At 35.8% G+C, this 17451-nt stretch overlaps 4 protein-coding genes and 1 pseudogene across 4 annotated transcripts; 2 read left to right on the top strand and 3 right to left on the bottom strand.

Moving 5' to 3' along the window:
* Positions 1–566: 566 nt before the first annotated feature.
* On the top strand, positions 567–2519 carry LOC140956319 (uncharacterized). The gene is made up of 4 exons (XM_073413034.1): positions 567–708; positions 841–1031; positions 1120–1186; positions 1966–2519. The coding sequence occupies exons 1-4, from the start codon at positions 583–585 to the stop codon at positions 2182–2184; spliced, it is 603 nt and encodes a 200-aa protein (XP_073269135.1). The 5' UTR covers positions 567–582; the 3' UTR covers positions 2185–2519.
* Positions 2520–2722: 203 nt separating this feature from the next.
* LOC140991002 (kinesin-like protein KIN-14C) lies at positions 2723–8731 on the bottom strand. Its single transcript, XM_073460905.1, has 20 exons — positions 8655–8731; positions 8252–8284; positions 7557–8197; positions 7295–7452; positions 7094–7204; positions 6841–7015; positions 6603–6730; positions 6429–6512; positions 6250–6327; positions 6075–6167; positions 5393–5860; positions 5214–5295; positions 5040–5135; positions 4780–4959; positions 4581–4687; positions 4327–4505; positions 4017–4181; positions 3696–3949; positions 3377–3540; positions 2723–3161 (listed from the first exon to the last, which is right to left on the bottom strand). Exons 3-20 carry the CDS (start codon positions 7645–7647, stop codon positions 3069–3071), a joined length of 2706 nt encoding a protein of 901 aa, XP_073317006.1. The 5' UTR covers positions 7648–8197; positions 8252–8284; positions 8655–8731; the 3' UTR covers positions 2723–3068.
* Positions 8732–9345: 614 nt separating this feature from the next.
* Positions 9346–11895, top strand: LOC140956375 (NADH dehydrogenase [ubiquinone] 1 beta subcomplex subunit 10-B-like). The gene is made up of 3 exons (XM_073413100.1): positions 9346–9707; positions 9785–9855; positions 11417–11895. Exons 1-2 carry the CDS (start codon positions 9419–9421, stop codon positions 9811–9813), a joined length of 318 nt encoding a protein of 105 aa, XP_073269201.1. The 5' UTR covers positions 9346–9418; the 3' UTR covers positions 9814–9855; positions 11417–11895.
* An 800-nt stretch (positions 11896–12695) lies between these two features.
* LOC140991886 (zinc finger protein CONSTANS-LIKE 16-like) lies at positions 12696–13475 on the bottom strand. Its single transcript, XM_073462052.1, has 2 exons — positions 13219–13475; positions 12696–13074 (listed from the first exon to the last, which is right to left on the bottom strand). Exons 1-2 carry the CDS (start codon positions 13473–13475, stop codon positions 12891–12893), a joined length of 441 nt encoding a protein of 146 aa, XP_073318153.1. The 3' UTR covers positions 12696–12890.
* A 157-nt stretch (positions 13476–13632) lies between these two features.
* On the bottom strand, positions 13633–16081 carry LOC140990874 (chaperonin 60 subunit alpha 2, chloroplastic-like; annotated as a pseudogene).
* Positions 16082–17451: the final 1370 nt, after the last annotated feature.

Raw genomic sequence — 17451 nt, 5'->3', positions numbered from 1 at the left:
CGGTCTAATCAAGACTCACAACGCTTGATAAAGAAGTCGGATCATTCCATGTTTGGCACGATCACGTGCCAGGCACGCCCCACAAGTTTTCGTGAGAAATAATTTTTTTTTATGTCAAAAGTATTACTTTGACTGCAGATATGGATCGAGTCATACTCTAAATAATTTGACGTGAGATAATTATAGGTAAAAATTTGAGATATTATATTAAATTACAAAATATAGAGATTGTTTTTCGTAAAAAATTTGAACTGTTAATTAGAATAATTATCTAAGTAAAATAACATTTGGTATTTTAAATGTGAGGATACTCGATTAACTGCTTTTATTATTTCGATGTCACATTTTTAAATAACCACAACACTTTTATCAAATTATAAAAATACTCAATTTTTATTTGATTAAAAATTTATTTTAGTACAATTTCGAAATTTCTAAAAATGTCACTTATCTTATTCAATGTATATAAAATTATATTTCATCGAACTTTGAAAAAAATTAATTTTATTTGAAGTATCACGTCTGGACACGTGCGTAAAAGATGGGGCAAATGAGCACACGTGCGGCACACCATCCTCCTCTATGAATACCTCCAAGCCCATAATCTTATCCCTCTTCCGTTCCCCAAAATCTCTCTGTGACATCTCTCTTCTTTCCCAGTCCCGAAGAAAGAAGAGATACATCGATCCTACTCTCAATCTGTTCACCGTAATTTTCTCTAATTGTTCCTTGTTTTTCTTCTACATGCTCGTGATTGTTATTTGTTGTGTTTTGATTTTTGTAATGCATTGATTGTAGTGTATGGATTTTTTTTTCTCTGATTTGTTCTTCATTTTGCAGGCTTTTGGATTAATTCGTACAATTTCTTGTGGAAAAAGCGGGAAAATGAACAGATTGGTGTACCAGCAGAAGGCTTTGGTTGGGGGCTGTGTCACCGACGGTGTCATTTGCCCGAAGCCCCGTAGAATCGGCGGCCTACCGCGTCACTTTCACGACCCCGTTAAAACTCACTCTCGGATGCTACAAATCAAGTATTGTACATGTTTTCGTTTCCTTTTCTTTTGGGGTTTTTGATCATTGCTTTTGTTGGAGTTTTGTTGGAATTTTTTTTAATGACAGGAATCCTCCGACAGATGTGTATGATGCTAGAGCGGGGACGGTGCTTCTGGATATTATTCAATCGAAGGTAACTTTTTTACTTTTCATGATATTTGATAAGCACTTGAGTTTGTTTGATTGGTTGGTTATATGTATGTATTAATGCGTCCTGTGGATTGTGGGCTCTAAAATTGATTTCCAAGGTTTGGGATATGGAATATGTGGATTTGGTTCTAGGTAGATATCCAAAAATTGATTGGATTTCATTATGAAGAAGATGGCAAACTTGTTTATCCGTGTTTGGCGGCTGTCTGATTCTAAAGGATCCATATGGCATTTTTATCCATTTGTAAGCTTTTGGCTCTTAAATGTAATACCCGTTTGGATTTCATATCTGTTTTGCTTAGAGCATAAAACTACAAGGGGAGTTAACCCGGAGCCCACCAGTAGATGCGGGTATCAGTAGATTGTGCAATCAACTGAGGATTTCAATCTGACCTTAAGAGTAAACCTGGCTTATAACAAGAAAGCCGCTATAAGCCACCTATTTGCTTAAAGCAGTATATGTGTGTAAAATGCAAAAAAAAATATTGAAATGGAGCAGAACCTATCCAGAATACTATTGTCTCCGAAAGTCGGAATGGCTGTCCTTGACAATGGTTATGCGCTTGCCTTTTGTGCTATTTGTTTCCTTGTAGATATAGACCTTTGCTTATTGTAAGAGCCTGAATGTGTGCCACATTACAGTCCCTTTAACAACTTTTACTTAATTGCTACCTGAGATTAAGAATTAGTTGTTTACTCACTCTTCTCCAAAGCATGTTATACTTATTTTGGAGTTCTGGTTCTGAGAGATATAATTTTCAGGTGGCTTCATCTCCACCGTTTTTTACCGGTTCACCACCTAGCAGGGCCTCAAATCCTGTTATCCTAGACGAGCAGTTTGGCAATGACGACCCCAGTCCTTTATCCCCTGCATTTGCGAGTGGAGGTTGTGCTCAGGGGAGTTGCGACAGCAAGCCAGCTCCAGTGAGGATAGAAGGGTTCAATTGTCGTGAAAATTGTAGCATTTCTGCAGTAGCCTAGTCATCTATCTGATCACGACGAGCCAATATTTTAGTGGTACTGACTACTGAGTAAAACAAATAACAAACTAACCGAGAGAGTTTTGGGAGGAACTGTATGTTTATAATTGTATATGCCATGGGCCAAACTAATGGTTATGGCGTTTCCGAGTCAATCAGTTGAGTTTTTTCTGTGTATATGTAATGAGGCCGAGTCCATCTATAATAAGGAAACAGGGAGAGGAACAATCCTTCTGACTTTTGATTTGTAGGGTGAGGTCTTTTTGTATTCCGAGTTTGTAAACTTCAGTGTAATTTTAATCGAAAGTCAGAAAGGAAAAGTTATGCGTTTCTATAGCTTTGTTGCGTTTTTATGTGTCACTTACAGATCCCTCATGACCATGCATAATATTGCTTTTCGGGCTCAAATGGGGTTTGTAGGCGTTGTGAAATTTTAGTCAAAAGCTAGAAAAACAAACGAAAAATAATTTGAATCCACAAGTAAACTCAAATAAACAAGATCACGAACATCAACAATTTGAGAAACGAGATATGAAGTTCTGTTAAGTTCGCGTGCCGCAATAAGGGTATTTTCCGTCTATAGAAAAGGCTATATCTTATTCACTTGCGGCCGAATTTACAACAGCTGAGGAATAATTACAAAACACTTCAATGAATTTCTAGGGAAAAAATATCATGAAGACCATATAGGATATGTGTTTAAGCATGGTGTATCTATCTGTCACTACAGTTTCTATTTCTATACGGTACAATGTTTTTCTAAAAAATCAGCAAACTTGTGTCATGAACAAGGTGAGATGTACTAAGAGATATACTCCATAAACTGAGTAAAATGTGGCTTGTGTTAGATAATATATACCTTCATGGTTAGTTTGTACCAAACTGTTAGCCAGTCGACATGTTTTTGAGATCTTTAAGCCGTTGCAGCCTCTCAATCTCACCGTCTTTCTCGGCTATAGTGTCTTTCAAAGATGATACCTATTATGATATCACCAAAAGGATACGTTCAGTTAGCACTATATGTTATCTTATATTTGCTTTTGATTACAAGTTAGGAAAAAACAAATGCAAGTTATATTCCCTCGTCGGATGCCTTCATTCGAAATCTCGGATCGATCCAATCAGACCACGTGTATTGTACGAAAAATATAATGATGTATAACTTACACTCACATGGAGACCAAGATACTTGCCTGTTCCATCAAGTCCCTTACATCCCTAACATCTTTGCTGCTTTTTGCTGCACCAAGCTCAACTCCGGATACCCTCTCAGCAAATTTTAACGTACTGATTGATTCAGTGGCGGAACCAATGTCAGGATTAAGCTGAACAAACATTAGTGTCTTTGCTTGGCCACCTGTGTTAAATAAGCAAGATTTTTTTCACGTCAGCTTTTCATATTCTTGTTTTTCCTCATACTGTTTGGGGAGTAAACTTAGCAGGAAAGATGTTCATGTACCTGAAGAATTAATCAAGATAAAGCTTAGTTTATTTAAAACAGCTTATCCGTACCTAATGAGCTCTGAAGCACTTGAGTGAGCTTGCTGTTACGGTAGGGGACATGAGCATTGTTTTGTGCCAAAGCAAATATGACATCTCCAAGAGCAGATAAAGATTTGTTTATATGTTGAGCTTCCTTCAGTCTGTCTCCCGTGACCTCTGAACGGTCTACTCTTTCACTTCCTGCTAGATCTACTAAATGAAGGCTGCTTCTTATAGATGAATTACCCTTCAAATCCGTTCCTCGGGCATGAATGGAGACGACACTGGATATATGCAACATGAATTTTCACAATAAGTATTAGGAGAAGATCGTGTTTTTCAGGCCAATACCTGTGTGATCGACTGCTTCTCTCATTTAAAGCTGTGGCCCCTCTGGCTCTGTTTTTTAGTCCAGTACTCATAAGATATAATACATCTGAAGTTTTGCTGACAGGGTGAATGCTAGCATCTGGGACGGATAGCCCGTTGGGTTGAGTGGTAGCTAAAATCCCAAGTGTATGCAAGTTAAGAAAACGAGTATATAATGCAAAAACCCTTTAATCCAACACTCTCTACATTAAAAGTTTAGAAAAGGAAAATCTCGAGCCACAAACGAAGTGAAAAAGCAAATTCATTAAAATGATCACAATGTGAAGGATATCTCTTTTGTGAGCCATCATTTGTGAGTAAATCGCGGACTTGTTCATTATATATTTCCACCATCTGAACAGAAATTTCATATGTATAGCTATTCTTCCTACTCTGCGAAATGCGGAAAAGATCGTTTAAAGCTCGGTAATTGACTCCCCACTCTGCTTCAGTTGCTCCATCAGGGCCGGTCTGCATAACTTTACCGTTCAATTCTATGCTGTAAGTTAAAAATATGTTATTTGTTTTATAAATTTACTTTCTTACCATGGTATATGTTTTCCCAGAACCAGTTTGACCATAGGCAAGTATACACACATTATATCCATCCAAAACAGACTGTATTAACGGTTGCGTATCTGCAAATACTTCAGCTGCATACATTTGAAAAGCCGTATCAAATCAAGATGACGATTTATTCATATAAATAAACACATCACTCTAGCAAAAACATGAATATCAAAACCTTGTGTTGCTGTTGGACCGTATATTTTATTGAACTTAAATGAGCGTCGTGCTTCTTTCCCTTGTTTAGATGGATTTGAAACAATTATCTCTCCATTTTCACCAATGTATTCGACAGTTGATTGTTTCTGTTTCTGAACCGCAAGAAAGGGCCTTACACGGCAATACACCCGAATAGTCCCTAATTGAATCAAAACACAAAAAAGTTTTTCTCTTTGCGGCCATTCATGTTACAAAGATCATGTGGCAACTAGGAGTCACCTTTAAGTTCTTGCAGTTCATTATGCATCTTTCGATTTTCAGCAAGGAGAGAATAATAGTTTTTTGCCGCATCATCCATAGCCTTGATTCTTGATCCTGTACTCACAAGTTAATTCTTATTCATCTTCATCATCTTTAAACAACCAAAACAGTGCCTCAAAAATTAGATTCAACCTAAAGTATTGAAGTCTTCAGAATAGTTTTTCTGTGTTCCAACAATTTCTTGCCGGATCGAGTCAGATGCAAACCTTAGTTCCTGAACAAATGAATTAATTACTACATAAGATAATTTGGGTACTTTTTCCTCCAAGGTAAATGATAAGTAGGGATATGATGATCATTTGTTAGCGCACCCGTAAAGCACCAAGCTGAACTTCCGTGAATGTAAGGTAAACATGTTCTTTTTTACTCCAACATAGAGATTTTGATTCGGAATATGCTTCAAGCTCCTTCACTTTATTCATAGACTTTGTTAGCTGGTTTACTGCTTCTTCCAGTTTATTCTCAAGCTCCTTCACTTTATTCCTCGACTCTGTTAGCTGGCTTACTGCTGCTTTCAGTTTATTCTCAAGCTCCAGTTGAGATCCTGTTGCTTCGGATTTAAATTGTAAGGACTGCTCTTCATATTTTCTTTTAGCTATTTCTAGTTCTTGTTTGAAAGTCTTGATCTCGTTATCATAATCCTCTTCATGTCTTCTCCTAGCTATTTCGAGCTCTTCTTTCAAATTTGCAATCTCTTGATTGTGGCTCTCTTTCTCTTTCATCAGTCTCTCTACATACTGCTCTTCTACTTTCTTTTTCACTTCAATATTGTTCTCGCTCTGCATTTAAAATTAGGTTGGCTTTTGATAAAGCATGGAATGAGCTAAGATTTAAACAAACGTGCAAATGTACAAAGAAAAGCTTAAGCATCATCCATAACCTTGTGCAACGAAGAATTCATGAAGGAAAATTGTATTATTATGCTAATATACATGAACAACATCAGCATACAGTTTAACACAGAATTCGGTAAAATGGGAAGCGCCATTATACCTCTATCTCTTCACTAGTTCCTGCAGCAAGAGCCTCAAGAACTCTAATTCTTGACTGGTATTTCTCCTCGCGAGCCTTGAAAAGATTATTTTGCTGCAGATCACGATGCAAACATAGATTATGATTCTGTGTTATTATCATTAATCAGCAACAGAATCATCTTATCAGATAATACCGTGCGCAAATGTTCTGCTTGAGTGGATATCCGTCGCTCTATCTCCTGGATGACTTTTCTCAACAGGCAGGCAACACGCTGAGAATTTGAAGAAAGTAAAATTTGTTGAAGGTTTTATTCCCTTTTTCTATGAATTCTAATGAGCTTCTCGAATAAATTTATTTGATTTGTTATCTTACATGAGGTATTTCTCCATTCTTCCGTTCAATACTTTCATCTAAAATACCATTTACAACACATAACAGCGACTGTGTCGGGGCATTCTACATCACAGACACAAATTTCAATTAGGATAACAGAATCCAAATAACACTATTGAAAGAAATCGAGAACAAGATCGGTCATACACTCACATCTAAGCTATTGGATTTCATAATTTCCGAAATCTTTGCAGCCGGAATATCTGTGTAAGATCCTTGTTTAAGCTGAAATACTTCGTGAAACTTATGTCCAACATGATTAATAAGGGCAGCTGATGGCTCTGCACAGGATCAAGATTGAAAATAAACGAATTCATTGTCAACAAAGTTGCATAACCTGTATTTCTGTGTATACATAGACTGGCAAAAAAGGAAGCAAACAGAGAAATACCGGCCCTTATGGGGCTGCGTAAGACACGTTGAAATTTTGAGTCTGATGCAGAAGTTGGGGAAGTAAGCATTCGAAAGGGTTCATCCCTCTGAGAACTTCCGTTGTACCTCCCAAGACTTGGGAGAAAATGAGTTTGAAGCGTTAAAAGGCAGTCCAATACAATTTTCATAGACCCCTTTACAAAGTAAGAATACAAAACGTCAAAAGCAAAGGTTCATTATTGAGCAAGAGGTCAAGCAATATTCTATACTACCTTTTCCAGGTCTGCTTCTTGAAACCTTGGCAAGCCCGATTTTTCCATTGCTGACAAAAATCTTTGGACATTTTCTGACCGGGATTGTGAAGAACTTACAGGAGCACCAATCTTAAACAAAAATTCAGGAAGAAAGCATGTCTTATCATAATTTGTATAACATTCAAAACTCTAAAGCAACTCAAGTAAAGTTTCAGCTACCTCAGTCATAGAACCAGGTTTTAGTTTGTTCAGTAATCGGCATAAAACAGAACCATCCACCAAGAATGCACGTAGTTCTTCATCTGAAGCATTTATTGGCAAGTTCAAATCAGGAAGAACACCGTTTAACCATTCTATCAAAGTTCCCCGCTGCTTAGCTGTAGGAGAAAGATATTGATGGAGAGTAAGCTAGCATCTCAGGTTCAACAGTTTTATACGGTGATAAGATGGGGAATACATAATTTCTTGTCACTGGCCTCACCATTGTTACTCGAAGAGGGTTCAAAAATATCACCATTCGTGAATGTGGTTGATCTGTTGAATCTAGGATAATCTTTTGCTAGTGGATCCATAGGAAAATTCGTGACAGCTCTGCTTTAGTCACCATTTTGAAGGTGGCAAATAAAAAAACCTGTGCTTTAGCATCTCTAACAAGGTATAACAAACACATGGCCATGAAAAATAGCTCAAGAAGGTCGTTTTTATTAGTTGGTATGAAAAAGTTTTCAAGTAAAAGTAAGAGAACTGTTCTAAGTCCTAGTAACAAAATTTTGGTGCAACTGAAGTGTATCAAATATGTATGCCCATTTTCCTTTGTGTTTAATGTCTCAACAATGCAATGTGGCATTTCGGACATGGTGTCTGACTCGATATGTTTGTGCATAATACAGTAAAAGAAATGATATGTTATCTAAAAAAGAGATAATTCGAACCCGGTGAATCAAAGCAACTTCAATGAACAACCTGTATTTCACAGAGCAACCATGAACAATAACTTAATGCTAACTATAACACTATAAGCATACCTTTAGCTGTTAAACTACATATACAAATCTGAAGCTCAATCATTAAAGCTAATGAAAATCCAATCGAAACGAAGCTTCTGCAATTGCTGACTAATGACTGAGAAAAAGGAACCTGAAATGGCACAAAAGATTATGAACGCGATAATCAAACAAGCCGAGATTGAATTCCTGCTTTTGTTTACACCTAAAGGTAAGAACCCATTATCAAGATGCTGTTGTTGGGCATGAAGAAGCCATTTAGTCTATGCTATACCAAACCCAAAAAAAAAATCAGGTTTCTGCGTTTCCTCTAAGTTCGAATTCAACAACTTCCCTGAGAAGAAATGATGCCATGCAACATTTTGAGGAATTAAAAATCAAAAATCAACTTGGTCAACCAATAAAATTAGAGTAAATCAGCAAAAACCAAAAGACTTGGCCCATGCAAATTTCTACGAATCAAGAACTGCCCTGATACTAAATTTCGACGAAATGATCAAAAACCATAAAAAGACACGAATTGGTCAAGAAAAATCGAATCTTTTTCGATGATTTCAACATCCATGACAACAAACCTGAGACTATAGGCCATTATCAGCTATCTTTCAGCTATCTGAATTCTGTTTTTACTCTGTGTCTGTGTGAGTTTGTTCTTTTCTTAGTAAAAAAGTTTACAATTTACTAAATTTATTTACTATATATATATATATTCTTGGTTGGTTGGTCTTCCGCGTACGGTTGGAGTTCCATGGAAACCGTGGTGGGTCAAAAATTTGTCAGTTTTCCGTTAACTTAGGACGAGTCTGGCGCAGTATATTCTAGTGGTATTAATACTGTGTCATTGTATATTTCAATGTGATAAAGAATGTGATTTGTTACTTGGAATCTAATAATTTCATGTATTTAAGTTTAGAAATCAAAATTAACGACTTCTTAAGAAATCTTTGGATTAAAATACCAATGAAAGTTAGATCAGATACAAAAAAAACTTGTCTTAAAGACATATTGTAATCACCATTTTTGTAAAATCTCGAAAACCAAAAGATCTTTCATAATCTCCCGTTTTTAAAATCCAGGCGCATTTACCTTTTCTGTAGGATTTCTAAAGTGATTGTTGTTATTGTGTCTCTTCTAGTTTTTTCCGAAAAAAATTGCGGGGGGGTTGGGTTGGGTAATTGAGAGGATTTGGGGCAACTGGGCTACTATTCGATATTGGGCCCATTTTACTATTTATGGGTCCATTGGTTCTGAACAAAGCCCACAAACAACCAAGGCATTTCCAATTTCACCACCGTCTGTGTAAAGCTAGATCATTCTTGGCTGAAACCTAGCTCGGCAAATGGGGAGGAAGAAGGGGGTGATGTTCACCGATGATGGGCCTCCGGATGACTTCGATCCGGACAACCCGTACAAAGATCCGGTTGCGATGCTGGAGATGAGGGAGCACCTGGTTAGGGAGAAGTGGATCGACATCGAGAAGGCCAAGATTCTGCGGGAGAAGGTCAAGTGGTGCTACCGCGTGGAGGGTGTTAACCACCTTCAGAAATGCCGCCACCTGGTTCACAAGTATCTCGACGCCACCCGCGGCGTCGGCTGGGGGAAGGACCATCGCCCCCACTCCCTCCACGGTTTGTTCTGACTACTTTTTGTTTCAATTTTTTGGTTTATTGATTTTATTCATATATTTGTTTGCTTGTTTATGTAGGTCCTAAGGTGGAGGAAGCTGTGGAATGACCGATTGAGGAGCCGAGTCGTGGGTTGTCTGAATAATTTGAGGTGTTGTTTTCTGAATTATCGAATTCTTTGACTGATCATATGAAAGGGTTAACCACTGTAATGTCTTGTATTTTGTGACTTTTTTTTTCGGAAGACTGTACTATGCATGATNTGATTTTGTTTTTTTTTTTTTTTTTTGTATTTCTTCTGTCTATAATTTGAGGTTGGACTGGCTTCACATGAATAGAAAATGGTTGGAATATCATATTTATTCTGTGGATTGAAAGAGTGTAATTCATATTATACATAAGTCATTTGGAGTTCAAAGTTCAGATTTTATTATAATTAGTTTGCAACGTGTTTAAAGTTTGTAGTTATAGCAACCAAATAAATAAAATTTTACAACTTCAGTTGTTTGAGTTTGAGTTTGAGCTCGATTCATCCTGCAATGCTGCCTTTCTTCCCTCCAATTTTTTTCTTTGATAGAATGATATTGTAGTTTTTGAATATCTAGGTCATATAAATTATAATAATATCGGATTGGTTGACCTTTTTGGTATTAAAAAAATTTTCTATACATGCCGAGTGGAGTATATTATGTAATTATTTAGCTTAAAAAATTACAGGAGTTTGTTAGATCTCTCACATCACTTATTTTTAGATATTTGTAGCACTTTAACTCAGGTACATGCTAAGCTTATGTTCTTCCTGAACTATTTCATTGGCTCCTCTGGCTCATTTATTGAAATACATGAGGAAATTAAATTTAGAATAATTTAGCTAACTATCCTCGAAAATCTTTTGAAATACGTGGCTTGTGAGCTTTGATAAATGACTTGAAAGTGCAATTATTGAGCTTATCTGGTAGTAGGTCTGAAACCATATCTACTTGCTAACTAAAAAACTTGACTCTCTTTGCATTGCCTTGAAGCAACGCATTGTCCTGTTCATTTATTTAATCAGATCCTATCTTTATGATAACTATATCGGTGGATATGGTTTTAATATCATCAATATAGATTGGATTGAGAGTTATTTCTTCTATTGGCCCAGACTGGATTGAACCCGGATACCTTTTATTTTGTACCTTTCTAGTTTCTTCATTGTATCTTTTCTTTTTGTCTCCTCCTAAGTATTTTTCACAGTCCTTTTTCATAATGCCAGCAATGTTTAGTCGGTAAAAATAGTTTTATATTACTCTCATGATCATCAAACATGTATTGCAGACCTGGCATGGTTTTAAGTTAGGAATCTTAATTATATTTGTTCTCATTTTTAGCGCTGCTTATGCTTTAATTGTACCCTGGAAGATATTGTAGGTTAGGAATCTTCAATTTTGTTAGGAATACATCAAAAGAAAGCATGTGGTCCCAAAGTTTGTTTCCACTCAAAACAAAGCATGTGCTCACAAAGTTTGTTTTCACGAAATGAACCACATTCCCGTACGGCCATTTTAAAAATTTGTGCTTGAACTTGAAATCCGCTCACACATTTTTTTATCCACTAATATAAAAGACCAATGAAGGCATGAACTATGTCGGACTATCTGGATACGTGTGGTTAGTAACATGAATTGTTCTAAGGAAAGTTTTTTACAACATGCACATTTTTTCCTCTGCAGCTAATGAAGTTTTTGCGGCAGAGCCATGGAGTGCTGTTACGCAATCTGCCCTTTTTTTTCGGTTGGACCATAATCTTCATATTGCAGAATGTATGTGAGTTTATTGTGTAGATTTGACTCATTGTTCGCAGCCTCTTCGATGTTCTATGTGAAAGTGTGAGAAGATTCATGATATACGAAGCTGTAATAAATCAGTGAATATTTTTATCTGTCGCCAAAGCAACCTTGTTGGGAGAAAACCCAAGCTGAAATTCTGAAATAGTGTTATTGTGCATAGTAGTTCTCTTATTATAGTATGATTTTGTGTATCTATTATATGGCAAGGAGCCTCGCCTAGTAGGTTATTTTTACCCTTTAGTTTTTGATATTGTTCATTTGTTTTTCTTGATATATCCCTCCTTGCACTTTTATTAATGTATTGATTTGACCAATTTTAATTTGATCTACTTGTTTGATTTTGTATAATATCATTTTATCAAGTATTGGTACAAATCAATAAAGAAAAGTTATATTAGTATTTTTTGTTTGTTGAAATTACATATTATTTTACTAATACATATCAATTTTGGTACTTAATATTATATAATTTTTGTGCATTTAGGCAACAGAACCGTAAGTTTGTTATCCTTTATTAATGTTCATAAAATCTATACAAATTTTGATTGTTGAAAACACAATAACTCAATTCACAAACACTTAACATTCTATAAGAATAATAAGATCTTATTTTTTCATTTACAAATTAAGATTTTTCTTTTTTTAAATAATTGCAAATTATCTGTGTTAACTATATTAAAATTTTAATTTCCCTCATAGATGATAGTACTCTCCTGTTCAGCCTGTTTACGGCTCTGAATGAGAGTTATCTTAACATCTATTTATCTGGTTTAAAATTAAAATTGATTCATTATAATATTTTCCTCTTAATCCTCTATCCCTTCTGTTTTTCGCTATAGCAATTAATAAGTGAACTTGAATTGGAACATTCAAAGTTATTATTATGTGCAACTCTCATAATTGTGTCTTGATATCTCGTCTCAAATATAAGGTTTTGACATCATAAAAATTATAAATCATCCATACCAAACGGTACAAGGAATGCTATCTCGGATGATCTGTATCTCATAAAACATATATATCGACAAAGCAATTTTGGGGCAAGCAACAAAAACGGTACAAGGAATGTTATATATAGAAAGATGCATTTCTCTAACATATATCACTGGATACATTTGAATGTATTGAAGTTATACACATATAAAACAACTTATAGGTTTCCTATATCCGAAATCTTAATGAGAGTATTTCTCTCGATGTAACATAGTATTTAAATGACGTCTCACGATTGGCAATACAATTCTTGAGTAATTAGAACTAAACTTTATGTTAATTTACTGCATAATAATAGTGTTACAACCCTAGTTGCCAAGCAAGAAAATTAGCAGTTGCGTATATATATAGCTATAGTTCACATCTATTTATTTATCAGGTAGGATGGCACTGCTGGGAAAGAAGACCCTAAAAAGCTTGTCCTCTTTACAAATCGACCTTTCATTCTGGGTCTCTTCTCTGCATTTATTTTCCTAACTTGGTACCTAATCTTCTTGGCGAATAGTCTTGTTCTTCTCTTTTCCCTGTATCTTGACACTCCTGCTTCTCTTTTGGCGATTTACTGTGCACTTCCACATCTTCCTCTGTATAAATCTACATCCAAGCTTGTAATCTGAAGTCATCATATTCACACGAAGGTTATATTTTATGCATGATATATTTTTGCTTCTAGTGAAGATTAAAGAATTGAAATTTCATTGTTTGGTACCATGATTTCATCGAGGTTAATTAGCTCGTCGGGTCGAACTCCGGTCGTCCATGGGGAACCTCCAGTTGCCCAGTCTTCCATTACTGCTTCATAGTTGAGGCTCAATAGCATCATCTTCTTGACTTGTGTCTCACTTTCGATGTACTCCGTGCTTTCAATGGAGGCTTCTTTTTTCATCTCTTCTGCGTCTTCCCCGGCGATGGAAGAGCAAGCATAATCAAAATCCCAGTTCATTTCCATGTCTAGTGCTGAATCAAAATGACATGCTATCACTGCTTGAGTTTCTTCATAGACAACTTCATCTTCGACTTTCAGCGTTTTCAAATCTTCTTCGGTCCCTTCCCCTAGTAAGTTTCTTCATAGACAACTTCATCGTCGGAAATTGAGGATGCAAACTCTATGTGAGCTCCTCAATCTTCTTCGGCCATAGCATAAAAAGTGCCACTTTTTGCATCCTCAATTTCCGATCTTCAAGTTCCATCTCCATGTGAGCTCCTACCTTAATTATTGCGACCCCACCCCAGAGCTTTGCGATTCTTGCTGCCAGATCTTTGCTATCAGTCTCAGCTAGACCCTTCTTTATCTGTAAAATTCTTGCCTGTATTTCAGCTTTAGTAGAAGGATCAGCAATTATAGTTGTGCAATTGCTCGTTATGGTTACTTTTTGTGCGACACCAAGCTGATCGGAAGTTGCACTTTCAAGAGTCAGGCCCAAATCTCCAGAGATAAAATCAGCTCCTGATTACAATACAGTAATAAACTGAGACAAATTGATGAACAGGAGCAAAATGTACATTGTTTGCACTTGAAAAACAAAAAATATGTTGATGCAACTAAATACAAAGACTTCATATTGGAGAATGGACAACCGACAACAAACAGTAAAAACTCAATTTTGGTAGTAAATTGAAAGATTAAATTGAAAATCGAAATGGATGTGCGCATTGCGATAATCATCGCAGTTTATACTTTTTATTCCCTGCCTTCATGGATCCAATTTTTTTTTTTTTGTGAAACTAGAGACAGCAAACAAGATTACCTGCCATAAGCGCTATATCTTGCAAAATAGCTTTTTTCGCTTCTCCAAAACCAGGAAACTTTATCGCAGCAGCATTAAGCATGCCTTGTATTTTATTGACAACTAGAATTTCCAGCACTTGCCGAGAAATGTCTTCAGCAATTATCAGCAAAGGGACACTCAACTGTGTGCCCTTTCCAGCAAAGGAACAATCTCTCTCACATCGGATATCTTTAGATCAGTCACAAGAATTTTAGCATTGTCAGACTCAACTATAGATTTGTCCTTGTTGGTGATGAAATGAGGAGACATGTACCCTTTGTATATCTGTAAGAAAAGAATGCCTGGAGAAATCAAGAAAACAATGAAAACTCAAATGAGAAGAAAATTAGAAAATAAGTGCAAAAAATTATTGAAAGCCAGATAGGGTTGATAAGGAACAGCCTTAAACCAAGAACAAGTGAACCCTAGAAGAGCTAAAATTTAAATTTTGGTACATGTTTGTTTAAGGGAAACAATGATAACAACCAATAGAATTGATACTTCGTCAATTGAAATTCCAAGTTTGTCCATGAATATAGAAGAGAGTGTTAAAACTTTTGATAACATGCTGGTAATGATGAAGAAAGCCAAGATCTCCTTTGTTCGGTCACTATAATTAAAAAAAAAAAAAAACAGAATCTCTAGGATAAAGGAGGTCGTATTTTTAAGATGCAGAAACCTAAGAAATGCTGCAGGAAAATGGTTGCAGGGGACTAGCTTATGGGATATAGTATTCACACCATTACCTTCACTCCTTCTTCAACTATCACTGAAGTGTATGACGATGAAGAAGATTCAACAGATACTAATCCATCAGGACCAATTTTATTCATCGCTTCAGCAATTAACTTCCCAATAAATTAATCATTTTCCCGCAGCTATTGAAGCTACAGCTGCATAAAGAGAACAAAATCGTTGCATGAATCAAATCAAAACATATTTCATCAAACTGGATAGAAAGATTCAAAAGAAATCATGCCTTCGATTTCTTTGCTTCGTTTTACAGATAACTATTTTCCTTCAAACTTTTGACCAATTCTTTCACTGTTTTCTCCATTCCTTTTCTCAAAGCTACAGGGTTGGCACCAGAAGTCCAGATTCAATCATTTCTCGAGCCAGTATAATTGAAGTTGTCGTACCATCCCAGATCACCCCGTTTGTTTTTATAACAACCCGAAAGAGCCATGACCTTGATCAATTCAATTTTAACATAGATCGAATGCTGCGGACTCAAGTAAAAATTAGATAGATACGCATAGGGTATCCAACCTCTTGGAGTAGCAATGCTCCTGTATTTTCAATTGGGTCAGACAGCTCCATGGCTTTGGTAATAGTAACACCGTCGTTAATCGCTTTAAGTGACTCAGATTCTGAAAGAACCACATTTAGCCCTGTGAAATCAACATAAAGCCAGTAGCTCTTAGCAGTAACTTGGCGCAAAATAATTGAACGTCTTGATGATTAACTCATTCACTGGCACCAATTAAATTATAAGTTGCAACAACTCAACGAGCAGCACGAGACAATTATTTTAACACTCAAGCAACAAAAATAAGAGACAAAAATCCTAGCTAACAAAAGCAAAAATAAATGAAATAGTAAAGTAAAATGAAGAGAAAATAAGAGAAGTGATGAGATTATAAAAACCTTTAGGTCCAAGGGTCACCGATACAGCATCAGCAAGCTTATTGATGCCTGAAAGCAAAGTTTCTCTACGCTTTTTTGTCGAAAGCTACTCTCTTTGGACCTGCCTTCACCACCAAACATTTCTGTTTCACATTACGGCTGCTCCACAACCAGCATGAATTTAATTTCCCGTTGATTTCCTAAACAAAAAAGAAAGAAAAAATCAACAGAAAACTTCACATATCTAACTGAATCGATGAAGAAAACGAGAAACCGCTTACGGTAAACGAAGGAGAATGATGCAAGACTATCTGCGAAGGAAACGGAAGCAAAATTTCACGTGGCAACAAGGGATTTGGGCGGGGTTTTGATTCACGTGTTAAAATCGCGTTTACAAAATGCGACATAAAACATAAAAGAAAATCTTATTTAATTAAAATAATTCTAAGGGAATCAATGATAAAAGGAAAAATAACAAATAATATGAAATTGTTGAAAAATAATATTTAAAATGTGTGTATTGAATATTTGAATATTGAATATTTGAATGTTGAATATTAGGTAAAATTAGGTGTTGAATATTGAACTTTTTATGTGATGATGAAGGTAATAATGTAATTTATTTTTGGATTATTTGTAAAAATTTTATATAAATAGATCTCTCATTTGTGAAGAAAATCACAATTGAGTTGAGAGAAAAATATTATAAAGTGTGTAGTGTAATAATTTTGAGAGTTTGAGATTTTTACTTTTTACCGTAAATTTTTACTTTTTCACAACACGTTATCAGCACGAAGCTCTAAAAGTCCTCCATATTTTTCAAAGCTCCAAAACAGAAGAAAAAGTACCACCATGTCAGAACTTGACAAAGCTCGAATTTGTTGCACTCGACATTACGGGGAAAAATTATATGTCATGGACTATCGATGTAGAAATGCATCTTGAGTCATTGGGTCTAAGCGAGACCATTAAAGAAAATGGTATATCATCATCACAAGAAAAAGCAAAAGCTATAATATTTTTGTGTCGACATCTCGATGAAGGTTTAAAATGTGAATATCTCATCGAAAAAGATCTCATGGCTATGTGGAAAGGATTGAAAGAAAGATTTGAACATATAAAGGAAGTTATACTTCCGACCGCCCGTAATGAATGGAATATGTTAAGATTCCAAGATTTTAAGAAAGTCAGTGATTACAATTCAGCGATGTATCGAATAATCTCGCAGCTAAAATTTTGTGGACATGAGGTCACAGAATCGGAAATGCTTGAAAAAACATTTTCCATGTTTCACGCATCAAATATAACTTTACAACAACAATATAGAGTGCGTGGATTTGCGAGATATTCTGAGCTCATCGCCTGTCTTCTTGTGGCGGAAAAAAACAACGAGCTACTAATGAGAAATCATCAGTCCCGACCCACTGGATCATCAGCATTTCCAGAAGTAAATGCTGTAAGTAAAAATGAATTTAAACCTGGAAACCAAAATCAAATTCAAAGACAAGGTTTTGGTCGAGGTCGAGGTCG

The sequence above is a fragment of the Primulina huaijiensis genome, chromosome 13, assembly GCF_012295235.1.
Source record: "Primulina huaijiensis isolate GDHJ02 chromosome 13, ASM1229523v2, whole genome shotgun sequence".
NCBI lineage: Eukaryota > Viridiplantae > Streptophyta > Magnoliopsida > Lamiales > Gesneriaceae > Primulina > Primulina huaijiensis.
Note: the sequence above shows the minus strand (reverse complement) of the source record. Positions and strands in the feature narration are given on the sequence as shown.